The sequence below is a fragment of the Vulpes lagopus genome, chromosome 7 (assembly GCF_018345385.1).
Source record: "Vulpes lagopus strain Blue_001 chromosome 7, ASM1834538v1, whole genome shotgun sequence".
NCBI classification, from domain to species: Eukaryota; Metazoa; Chordata; class Mammalia; order Carnivora; family Canidae; genus Vulpes; species Vulpes lagopus.
This window is the reverse complement of record NC_054830.1, coordinates 12,635,497-12,647,888: the sequence shown is the minus strand read 5'-3', so window position 1 is coordinate 12,647,888 and position 12,392 is coordinate 12,635,497. Positions and strand designations below refer to the sequence as shown.

At 55.1% G+C, this 12,392-nt stretch overlaps 1 protein-coding gene across 3 annotated transcripts; it reads left to right on the top strand.

The window, feature by feature from the left end:
• Positions 1-571: 571 nt before the first annotated feature.
• On the top strand, positions 572-10,030 carry USHBP1 (USH1 protein network component harmonin binding protein 1). 3 transcript variants are annotated; one of them, XM_041761484.1, is made up of 13 exons: positions 572-667; positions 949-1,134; positions 1,225-1,373; positions 1,587-2,025; positions 4,846-4,971; positions 5,143-5,279; positions 5,449-5,589; positions 6,307-6,480; positions 7,164-7,413; positions 7,961-8,182; positions 9,098-9,204; positions 9,395-9,517; positions 9,763-10,030. In XM_041761484.1, the coding sequence occupies exons 2-13, from the start codon at positions 1,081-1,083 to the stop codon at positions 9,950-9,952; spliced, it is 2,112 nt and encodes a 703-aa protein (XP_041617418.1). In that variant the 5' UTR covers positions 572-667; positions 949-1,080; the 3' UTR covers positions 9,953-10,030. The 3 variants fall into 3 exon arrangements, with proteins under 3 accessions (XP_041617418.1, XP_041617419.1, XP_041617420.1); XM_041761485.1 differs by having other exon boundaries at positions 595-667; positions 1,007-1,134; XM_041761486.1 differs by lacking the exons at positions 572-667; positions 7,961-8,182 and having other exon boundaries at positions 674-1,134.
• The last annotated feature ends 2,362 nt before the right edge of the window (positions 10,031-12,392 follow it).

Here is a 12,392-nt window from a genome sequence, read left to right as displayed (position 1 = left end):
TGAATAATGAGGTCTCTGTCTCTGGGGCCTGGGTGGGGAAGGGAGTCAAGGTCAAGGGGTGGGTGGCTGTAGAGTCCAAGGAGAGAGAGGGGCTGGCATCCCGGTAGAGGGGAGAGGGTTGGGCTGTTATGGAGGGAGATGAGGAGGCCCTTTAGAGATGGATGCAGGAAAAATGGGCAGGATGTAGGGGCGATCTGCGCCCTGAGGAATCCAGGAGAAGCAGCAGCTGGCAGAGGAAGCAGAGATCGGAGGGCCGGAGAGGCAGCGAACAAGAGTGGTGTGTTACAATTCAGTTCTTGGATGGTGCTCGGTCATGTGCAAATTGCTTGTTAAAATTCCCATGACACTGTAGATAGATCCTATAATTAAAGCCTCCCCCCCGTTTTACAGATAAGGAAACTGAGGCTCAGAGGCAGAAGAGACATGAGATTGGAGGCTGGGGCAAGGAAGGACCAACAGCTCAGGAGCTGGACATGTGTGCCCCACCGGGACTGGAGGAAGCTGATGTCCTTGAGGAGGAAATAGCACAATAACAAGTCACATGACCAGGGGAGGGGGCTTCCTGTTTCCTGGCCTCTCCCAAGCCAGCCTTGGCCAGCCCAAGGCCTAAGCAAGCAGTGGCCAGAGCTACCCCAAGAGTGTCCAGGGATTTGGGCTGCTGACCAAGGTATTCCTAGAGGTACAGAGGAGTAGCATTAGAGCACGCTGAGGGGACCCAACCCCAAGATTGGGGCCTCTGACTCAAGAGGACCCTGGGGAGGAGAGGTGATTCCTGAAGTCCTCGAGCCAGGTCCAGATTGGGGACCGAGGGGAGCACAGAGGTAGTGAAAGATAAAGGAGGCAAAAGACAAGGGGAGGTAGGAACAAATTTGGTAGGTAGTGAGCTGCCTGTCAGGAGGGGTATTCAAATGTGCCAGCTCAACATTGGTAATTCAAGATCCCTCCCAGCGGGAGGAGATCGATGCTCATTTCATAGAAGAAGGTATTAAGGTTGTCATTCGCCCAGACCAACAAAGACAAGAGCTGAGATCAGGCTGCGGCTTTCGGAAGAAGAATCAGACGACTGAATTCTGGACAGCAATGAGTGCCCGGGCCACGCGACCCCGAAGCCGGCGAGGGAGGCACGCACCACCTGTAAGTGCCCCCTTCCCTGCCGCATCCAGCTCTTTGGGGTCACTCACCCCCCGGCCTGGCTCGGAGCTTGGCCCTGTGGGTCATTTTCAGGGGGAGCTGGATCCCGTGGCGGAGAGTTCAGAGGAGGCTGAGGCAGCCAGCGGAAACTCTGAGCTGGGCCCTGTGCCATCTCAGGAGAGCTGCAAGCCGAGGCTGCAGGGGCCAGAGGCAGAGGCCAGTGGGCAGGACCTGGGGAACAGGTAAGGCCCACTCCGTCTGGGCTCCCACTCCGGCCCTGGTGTGTCTTTCCTCCCCATAGATCTACCTGTGTTCCTCCCCTGCTCACACACACGCCGTAGCTTCCCACTGCCCTCCTTGCCCAACTTTCAAGGCCCCAGATAATGCACCCTCTGTGAGCCAGCCACCCCAGATGACCCCATTTCCAGAACCTTCTGTCTCTCACTTCACCACAGGACCAACAAAGAGGCTGAGGGGGACTCTAGCAGAGGACTGGCCCCATCTCCCGAGGGACCCCGCCAGCCTGCAGAGGAAGGCCACCAGGCCACAGATGTAGCTCCACAGGATGGGGAGACTGTCCCCCCCAGGCCTGAAGCCTCTGACGTGTTTCAGGTTCTCCAGCATGCTCTGAGCTCCCTGGAGGCGGCGGCGGCTGCCTGGCGCCGCCGGCCCCCCAGCTGTCCTGGGCCCGGGGAGGCAGAGGACAGAAGTGAGGTGGGACCAAGGCCCTGCTTGGAGCAGGAGGGGGCAAGTGGTTGCCAGAGGGAGGCAGCCAGCCTGGCAGAGAGGAATGACTGGCTACGATTGGCCTTGGGCAGCCGAGAGGAGGAGCTGATTCGCACGCAGGCCTCCCTGCAGGCCATCCAGGGGGAGAAGGAGATGCTGCAGAGAGAGGTGAGGGTCTCCGACTTACTGTGCTCTACCTCTGAGGGTTCTCTGTCTAAGGGGGAGGCGGGCCTGGCATAGGCAACCTTCCATTGTTTGTTCACTAGAAAAACTCTTATGGAGGGACGCCTGGGTGGCTCAGTGGTTGACTTGAGTTGAGCCTTTGACTCAGGTCATGGTGCCAGGATCCTGGGATCAAGTCCCGCATCAGGTTCCCCACAGGGAGCCTGCCTCTCTCTCTGTGTCTCCTCTGAATAAATAAATAAAATCTAAAAGAAGAAAGAGAAAAACTTTTATGGAGCGTTGACTGCTGCAGAGCCCTGAACAAAGGTGCCTTGCCTTCTTAGATAAGGTGGTCAGAGATGCCCCTTGAGGAGGTGACACTTGAGCTAGGAGGTGAGGGAGGAGCCATGCAAGGATCTGGGGAAAGAGCATGCCAGGCGGAGAAGGAGCTCCCTTCCAGTGGTGGGAGTGTGAGTCAGGGAACAGTGAGGAAGCCAGTGTGGGGGTGAGGGGAGGGCAGGTTGGTGATGGGGGCAGATTTACATGGTCTGTGGGCTTCTGGGAGTTGGGCCTTGGCCCTGAGCCTGGTGGGCTCCTGGGAGGTTCCCCCCCCCCACCTCCGCCCCCTTGGCAGAAAGGGGTGGGACCTGGTGCCACGGTCACAGGCGCCCTCTGGTAGGCATGGGAGGAACAGCCGGCGGATCCACGAGGCACTGGTCCAGACACCAGATGGTGGAAACTGTGGAGGTGGCACAAAGTGGGCAGATTCTGGGTGGTGTCGAAGGTGGAGCTGGCAGGTTTGGGTGTGAAAGCCAGAGAAGGGTTGAGGACAAGTCCTGGTTTGGGGTCCTGCGGGACTGGAAGCCAGAAATGCAGGACCAGGAGCTGTTGGGACCCTAATGAGTTCAAGAAACCCCTGAGCCACCCATGTAGGACCATCAAAGATACAATTCTGGGGTCAGAATCCAGAGCTCAGGGCAGATGTCAGGACAAGAGAAACACACCCTGACCTCTTTAACGTGTGGATGGAATCTAAAGCCACGTGGCTGAAGGAGATGGGGGAACAGGCCCTCATCTTGGGCAGGACAAGGTGGCAAGATATGGGGCCACCAGAGCCCAGCCTAAGGGGTGGGGCCCACTTCCTGGCTGGGAAAGATGATCCCTGCTCCACATTCCTCTCCTCACCCCCACCCACATTCCTCTCCTCACCCCCACCGCCTCTGGCACCCACCATTCTGTTCTCTATAACTGTGAGTTCAATTTTTCGTTTTGTTTTATCTTAGATCCCAAATATAAGTGAGGTCATGGTGCGCTTGCTTTTCTCTAACTTATTTTGCTTAGCACAATGCCCTCAAGGTTTATCCATGTTATTACATAATGGCAGGATTTCCTTCTCTCTCTTTTTAAAGATATTTTATTTTTAAATTTTTATTTATTTATGATAGTCACAGAGAGAGAGAAAGGCAGAGACACAGGCAGAGGGAGAAGCAGGCTCCATGCACCAGGAGCCCGATATGGGATTCGATCCCGGGTCTCCAGGATCACACCCTGGGCCACAGGCAGGCGCTAAACCGCTGCACCACCCAGGAATCCCAAGAGATTTTATTTTTTAAGTAGTCTGTACACACAATGTGAGACTCGAACTCATCACCCTGAGATTAAACGTCAGAGGCTCCACCGACTAAGCCAGCTAGGTGTCCCTCCTTCTTTTTTTTTTTAAACTTATTTTTTATTATTTTTTTCTCCTTTTTTAAGGCCAAATAACATTCCATTGTCTATACACCAGATCTTCTTTAGCAAATCATCCACTGATGATCACTTAGGTTGCTTCCTAAGTGTCTTGGCTATTGCAAGTAATGCTGCAGTGAACATAGGGGTGCGGATATCTTTTCGAGCTACTTTTTTTTCATTTCCTTCGCGTAAATACCCGGAAGTGGAATAGCTGAATCGTGTGATGGTTCTATTCTCAAGTTTTGAGGACGCACTATGTGGTTTTGCATAAATGGCTCCACCAATTTACAATCCCGCCAACGGTGGATGAGGGTTTCCTCTTCTCCACATCCTCCCCAACACTTGTGCTTTTTTTTTTTTTTAAGATTTATTTATTTTAGAGAGAGAGAGAGACCAAGCACATGTGCCCATGAGTGGGGGGAGGGGCAGAGGGAGAGAATCTTCAAGCAGACTCCTCACTGAGCACAACGTTTGATCCCATAACCCTTGAGTTCATGACCTGAGTTACAACCAAGAGTTAGACACTTAACCAACTGAACCACCCAGGCACCCCAACATCTTTTTGACAGTAGCTATTCTAATAGGTATAAGATGATATCTCATTGTGGTTGTGACTTACATTTCCCTGATGATTAGTGATGTTGAGCACCTTTTCCTGTACATATAAATGTACCTGGCCATTTATATGTTTAAAGATAGACGATGGGGGTCCCTGGGTGGCTCAGCGGTTTAGCACCTGTCTTCCGCCCAGGGCGTGATCCTGGAGACTCAGGATCGAGCCCCACATCAGGTTCCCAGCAGGGAACCTGCCTCTCCCTCTGACTGTGTCTCTGTCTCTCTCTCTGTGTCTCTCATGAATAAATAAATAAAATCTTTTAAAAAATAAATAAATAAAGATAGAAGATTCTTAAGTGGCTAAGTGAATTGCCCAAGGCTGAATAGTGAGGAGTTCGGAGGGGGCGGGCAGTAGCTGGGTTCCTGCTTTCCAGCCGGGGCCTTGCGACTGTCTCAGGAGCAGGTCTGAAGGAGGGTTGGTGGGTGGTTGGAGCTCCCAGGCCTGACCTACTCCATCTTCCTTCCCCACCCCCACCCCAGGTCCAGGAGCTGCAGGATTCGCTGCTGAGGCTGGAATCTTTCCCACCTCCCTCCCCTGGCCAAGCAGGTGGCTCAGGCAGTGGCTCCAGCAGTTCTGGGGTAGATGAGGAGCCCTGGGGAACTCAGGTGAGTACAGAAAGCTTAAAAACCACGATCTTGAGATTTAGGATTCTGGGTGATGAGACTCAAATCCTGGTCCTACAGTCCGGTAGCTTCAGGGATTGGAAGAGGCTTAAACCCATGACACTAGGCTCTTCAGTGACAATCTGGGCAAATCAAGTCACCTTTTTCTGGCAGGACCCCTTCTCTCTGGCTCATCCCCTGCTCCGACGCCTCCGGAGTGATTCCAGCACTCAGATGCTTGGACCTCTCCCCACTCAACCCCCCGCCCCAGGGATACACGTCATGGAAGCCCAGATGGAACAGCTCCAGGCGTAAGAACCATAAATGCTGAGCTCGTAAGGGCACTGGTGCCTCCCCCTGCTGGGCTCTAAACCTGAGAGTCTGGAGCTGGAGTGGAGTGGGGAGGAGGGTGGAAGTCAGCTGGGTCCCACCTACCCTACGGTGCCTCTCATTTTCCCTCTTCCTGAACTTCTGAGGCAGGAGCATCGAGAAACTCAAATGTTTCAACCGTCTGCTCTCAGCTGTGCTGCAGGGGTACAAGGGCCGGTGTGAAGGCCTCAGCATGCAGCTGGGCCAGCGGGAGGCTGAAGCCACAGCACTGCGTCTGGCTTTGCAATACAGGTGAGTGCATCCCACCCGTGACATCGCCAGCTTGGAAGGGAATGAGTACTCCGAGGATGTGCCATCTCAGAGGATGATCCACAGTGAGAGTCAGGGCCCTTGCAGGAAAGCCCTTTCCAACCAGAGAAATTATTTTTTTATTATTATTTTATTTTATTTTATTATTATTATTTTTTAATTTTTAAATTTATTTATTTATTTATGATAGTCACAGAGAGAGAGAGAGTGAGAGGCAGAGACACAGGCAGAGGGAGAAGCAGGCTCCATGCACTGGGAGCCCGATATGGGATTTGATCCCGGGTCTCCAGGATCACGCCCCCAGCCAAAAGCAGGCGCTAAACCGCTGCACCACCCAGGGATCCCTGAGAAATTATTTTTTTAAAGATTATTTATTTATTCATGAGAGACACAGAGAGAGGCAGAGACATAGGCAGAGGGAGAAACAGGCTCCTCGAGGGAAGCCTGATGCAGGACTCAATCCCAGGACCCTGGGATCATGCCCTGAGCTGAAGGCAGACACTCAACCACTGAGCCACCCAAGCATCTCCAGAGAAATTTTTTTAAGGCAGTTTTAGCCCAAGGGTGCTGAAGGAGTTTACAAGCTCCCACGGGTGAAGGTGGGGGAGGAAGTGAAGGATCACAGAGCAAGTGAGTATGTCACCCACACCATGAGATGGAGCTGGGTGTCCCAGAGCACTCAGAATCGGTGTCTCACAGTGAGCACTGTGAGGAGGCGTATGGAGTCCTGCTCACTCTCCTGGAGGCAGACTCGGGAGCAAGAGAGGAAGCCCCTACGGGTGACCTGGAGGCAGCTGAGAAGGAAGCTCAGAGGCTGTTGGCACAAGAGGAGGCTGCGATGGATGGAGAGACACCACGGGATACACAGCCAAGGTACCCTGGGAAGCTGAGAACTGGGAGGGCCAGTGAGTGGGGTCCTTGTTAGAGAAAGGGGCTCCCACGCCTCCACATTGGGGTTTGGCATGGCTGAGCCCCAGCAGGGTTGGTGTAGGATGCTCCATGGTTCATGGGCATGAGGCCTGACTAGAATTGTCTGGGTGCTACTCAACAAAGTTGACATGGTGGCTGACAGCCACTGCAATTGGTATAGTATCCACCAGGGTTGGCATGAAGATGGATGATGGTGCCCACTGATTAGAACTGGCATGATGGTGTTTAATGGGGTTGCCCTGATGTTGGTACACATTGAGTTAGCATGATGTTGCCAAACTGGGTTGGCCAGCTGAGCAGTGGTGCCCATCGTGTGGTGGCATCCGCTGTGTTGCCATAAGTGATAGCACCTACTGAGTTGGTGTGATGGCTTCCATCATGACGGCGTGAGCAACAGTCAGCGTTGATGTGTTGGTGTTCACTATGTTGTCTTGATGAATGATGGTGCCCATTGGGGTTTATATTATGGAGTCCACCATGTTGGTATGATAGCACTCACCACAGATGGCATAGAATCCATCATGGTCAGTAAGATGGAAGTTGATAGAGCCTACCAGAGTTGGCATGAGGTTAACACGACTATGGCCACCAGTGTTGACATTAGACCCCTCTTCTGTTTCCTGTAGCCCTGAGGGCAGTAGTGTGGATCGGCCCACACCACAGGAGGTGGCTACCCAGCTCTGGGGCTATATCCAGCGTCTCCGGGAGCGCCGTGCTCTGGTGAAGATTCCCCCAAAACCGGGCCCAACTTTGGCACCCATGCCCACTGTGCCCCATGCAGAAGCTCTGGTGCAGGCCATTCTGGGGACCCAGCCTGGCCCGGCCCTACCCCGGTTGGAGAAAATGCAGATCCAGCGAGACTTGGCAGCCACACGGGTACATATGGGTAGTGGTCACTGTGTTAGTCTTTCCGGTGGGACAAAACCCTTTGCTGAGGCTGAGAGGGATGTGTTTGGGCGACTGAGTAACAAAGGAGAGTTCTACTTGGCTGGGGGCAGACTTCCTGGAGGGAGGAGGATTGGAACTGGGATTTTGAGGGTTGAAGAGGAGTTTGTCTTCCGGAATTCAATTTCTCATAAGATTCTGAATCTGGCTTTCCAAAATTTCCTGCCTGTGGAAAGGAGATGGAGGCGGGGGACATAATCTGAGGTTTATACCCTGGCATGAAAGACCTGAGGTTCTAGAGCTGGAGAAACTCCAGACCCTTCCACTGAGATGTTACTTGATCTTGTCTAAGATATTGGTACTCTCTGAACTGCCATTTCTACAGCTGTCATTTTTAGGAGACGATAATTCTCATCATACAAGATCATGGTGAAGGTTTGGGTTCTTGCCTAACCAGTCCTCACTGGGTACCTCCTGGGGCCTCAGTTTCCCCTGATCCTAGAGGCCCAAATTCTCTGCCCACTCCTTGGTCTCTCAGGAGACTCTGGCTGACCTGATGCTGCGGCTCCAGTTGGTGCGGCGGGAGAAGCGGGGTCTGGAGCTTCGAGAGGCTGCCCTCCGAGCCCAGGGCCCAGCCCACGTGCTCCTGCTAGAGCAGCTGCGGTGGGAGCGGGCACAGCTACGGACGGGTGGGGCCAACAGTAGCAGTGGGGACAGCAGTGGAGGCAGGAGCAGTGGAGACGAAGAGGAATTGTCTCAGGTGAGTGGCCCTTCCTGGGCCTGGTGGGGCTAGCAGTATACTAGCAGGTCTGTGGCCCTGGTCAATCACAGCCCCTTTGGAGCCACAGTTGGCATTTCTGCACGAAGAAATGAGTTTGGGGCACCTGGGTGGCTCAGTGGTTGAGTGTCTGCCTTTGGCTCAGGGCGTGATCCCGGGGTCCTGGGATCGAGTCCTGCATTGGGCTCACTGCAGGGAACCTGCTTCTCCCTCTGCCTATGTCTCTGCCTCTCTCTGTGTGTCTCTCATGAATAAATGAACAAAATCTTAAAAAAAAAAAAACCCACAAAGAAATGAGTTGAATGGTTAAACTGCCTGTCAAAGTTCATACCTATACTTTGTTTTTTTTTTCTCTGAGGGTATCAAGCCCAGTAAGCCCCAAGGTGTTTTAGTGTCTTCCACTCAAACCTGTGCCTCCTCCTTAGTCCCACTCCAGCATCTCCTCCCCAAAAGCCCAAGCCCAGGCTTCATCTCTTCCTAAATTTTGGCTCGAGCATTCTCCCTGAGGCCTTCCCTTTTGCCTTTTCCTATCTCATCAAGACTGCCCTCTGCTTAAAGCCTTCAGCAGCTTCTGGAACCCTCCTCTAAATCATCTCTCCCACCTTCACACCTTTGTAGATGCTGTGCCCCTGCCAAGAACACTGGTCACTTACCTCTTTGTCTGATTAAACCCATGATCTCTTGCAAGTCATTGCCTGCCTCCAGATGAGATCCCCTGTTATTTATTTCTCTGGTTTGGGAGTCATTTTACCTTTCTTGGGGTATCTCACCAGACTGGGGGCTCTGTGAGGGGAGGGGCTGTGGCCGCCACCGTCTGGGTGACTTCCATGTCCAGCTTGGGCTGAGTCCACACTCCACCTAGGCCAATGTCACTTCCCTCCCTTCTGCCTCCCACAGGGCCCTCCTGCTCTCCGCAGGGGTGGCAGGGGCGTTGATGGAGGCCAGGTGGGCAAAGTGCAGGGCCCGGAGACTCTAGCCCAGGAACTGGCAGCGTCACTTAACCGGTGTGTGTCTCGGCCCTGGGCTGGGGGATGGATGGGCGGGGCGGGGGGGTATATGTGAGAATCCACGGGGGCACTGTGTGCAGCGGAGGGTTGGCTGCACTTCTGTGTACAGGTGTGTTCACATGGCGTTGAGGGAGATGGGAAGGATTGGCTACGGCCACAAGCTCCTCTCTCCCCACCCTTGCACCAGGGCCCTGGGCCTGCGGGAGCAGCTGCAGTCTCTGCGGGAGGAACTAGAACACGTGGCTCAGAAGGGGCGAGCCAGATGTGCTCAGAGTGCTGAGCTGAACAGGGACTTATGCAAGGCTCACAGGTGGGTCCCCCTCTTCTGGTGACTTCAGAAGTGAGTGTCCTGGCTTTCTCTGAGCCTCAGCCTCCCCCCCACCACTGTAAGGTGGGTGGCAAGTTCAATCCATCCCATACTGCCCCTTTACCGGATGGAACCCCAGGAAGATTCAAAGAGTTCCTGTCTGGGGCTGGGAATACATAGCTCCTGACGTAGGTGGGATGGGGGGCTGTTTCCCAGCTCAGCCCCATCCCCCCTCCACCCTCCTCCAGTGCCCTGGTCCTGGCCTTCCGAGGTGCCCACCGGAAGCAGGAAGAGCAACAGAGGAAGCTGGAGCAGCAGGTGGCATTAATGGAGGCTCGACAGGCAGAGGAGCTGGAGGTGCTAGAAGCCACCGCAAGGGCACTGGGGAGGCCCAGACAACCCCACCGGCCTCCCCGGCTGGGAGAGACCTTTCTGTAGGCCCCATCCTGGCTGTTTCTGGATGTGCCAGACAGTTTTATGGCGGGCCACATCATAAACCGTCCTGGAGTGATGTTATATCATGTGTGACCTTGAATGTTGGGACCTGTTGGGTGGGATGGGGGCTGTTGCACCTGAGTGTCTGGGAGCTGATGGAGGGGTGGCTGGGCATTTGAGACAGGCTTCCTGTCTCCGGCCTGGCACCATGTAGCATGTGACTGTGATATGTCAGCGGGATCGTGCCAGAGCTCATGCCAAATCTAGGGCTGGCTGAAGGATTTGGGGTCAGTGAGGTTATTTGGCCAGAACCGAAATTCCAACACTCATCTGCCTCCCGAGGCCCTGGAAGGGGTCCAGAGGGATAGGACACACCTTCCCTTGCCCATCCCCGTCACAGGGAGCTGCTGGATTTGGCCTGGTAGCTGCTCCCAAGAGGAAAATACCCATATACCAGGAGGAAAACTGAAGGCCTAATGATTCAGGGTGTGGAAAATTAGCTGGAAAAGCAATCTGCAATCGCTCCCCAGCTGGAGGTGGAGGAGAGGAGGAATCAGAGGCCTTTGTAACTTGCATTCAAAGAATATGGAGTTAAGGTCAAGGACGCTGGGTGGGTGGGGAAGCAAGGGTAAGAACCTGCAAGTGGTGACTCCGGGGCAATGAGCAACTAATAGATCGCGCTCACGGGGAGGGAGGCCCATTGGGGCCTGAGGGTCTGGACCTGACCAGGCTAAATTCCAGCTTTTCCTGGCCGGGCGTCCGAGCCGTTAGTTAGTGTTAGGTTAATAGCAGGCAACTGATTAGCATGTCATTTGTGTAAGCCACACCTTCCGGAAAGGGGGACCGGGTGGGACCCGGTTGGCGCTTGCCTCCTGGGTGATGGCTGAAATCCAAGACGGGGATTAGAAAGGTTTTCATCCCCAGCCTGGTGGTGGTGGTGCGGAGTGGTTTCCAGCCCACACCTGTGCAGGTGTGCGCGGTGGCTGCCTGCTGCAGGGCGGGCCCCAGGACTCGACCTGGTCCTACTGACGCACAACTCCTTAGAGATCACGGGGGCTGGTGACCTTCGGTCGGTGCAATCTCGCTGGACAAAGGCCAGCTTTGAAGAAAGCAGAGAAACTGAGGAGGGCAAGGTGCTGAGGAGGGTCAGGGGAGCTGACCTTATCTCCTCTTGCCAAGAATGCAAGAGTGACTTCAGGCCCCCCCAGTCCCACCAGTCTCCCCAGTCCGCAGAAGGAGACAAGGTCACCTGCGAAAGGGTGGGGAACGAGTTTGCGCTGTCGGAGGGGGGCAGGGGCCGCTTCCCAGGCCGCCGGGAGCGGGGTCTGGCCGTTCCCACGGGTGCCCCCTCGGCAGATGGGCCCAGGGCTCTTTGTCCTGGGTCTGCAGCCGCCGCAAGGTCAAATGTCACCGCGGGGCCGCGGGCAGGGGTCAAGGGGGCGGGGCCGGACTTCGACCCCCACCCCCCCAGCCCAGGAGGGCCCCAGGGGGCTCGGGGCCTTGGCGCTTGGGGAAGGGGGCAGGGCCGCCCTCGAGGGGTGGGACCTACCGGAGGTTCTAGGATATTCCCCCTTGCCTCCAAACCGGCCCTAGTACCCCGCAACTGGTGTCCCTCAAGCCCCAGGCCCCTGCCTCTCCACTCTCAGGTCCCCTTGACTCCCTTCCCTGAACCTGGTCTCCCAAGATGCCTTCCTTCTCCCCTGCCCAAGAATGCTGAAAAATGCAGACCAGAGACCTGGGACCCCTGTCCTCAACCCCAAATAACCAGCCAGCACCTCCAGAACATTTCCAGGCAATCCCAGAACAAAATGGTCCTCTCTAACCATCCAGACCCCCATCTCCAGCAGGGCTTACAGGGCCGGGAATTCCACTCTAGTCAGTCCTACAGAAAGTCCTCGCTCATGTCTAACCACAGTCTTTTGGCTTCCTGCACTTCCTAAAGATTCCTCCAACTTGCACCCAGCCAGACTTTCCCTGGGGGCCCCAGAGGCCCAGGCTGGGTGCATTGTGCCTGGCTTTTACGTTACCTTGGTAGCCTTTTAAATGTTGCATGATCTCCAAGATTTCCCAGGTCTCCCAGCTCCCCCCCACCGAAGCCAAGGTATATCTGCCCCCTCAGATGTAATCTGGAGGACATGCCTTTTCCCAAGGCCTCTTTCTGCAAGGGGAGGGCCTGTGGGGGCAGAGGGCACTGTTTTTCCTGCTGGCAGCTCTCAGAGGCCCAGCCACGTGCCCTGGTGTCCAGTTCTGGGCCCGGGGCCTAGGGCAGGGCAGGAGATAAGGCCCAACACTGGACCTGCGGGACTCCAAGGTGAAAGGTCACCATAGGAAGGGCTTTTCCAGCTGGTTAAACGTTAACAGGCCCAGAGCTAGAAGCTCAGGCTTGCCCAGCCCAGCGCTGCCTGGGCGGGAGATGTGTGTGTGTGTGTGTGTGTGTGTGTGT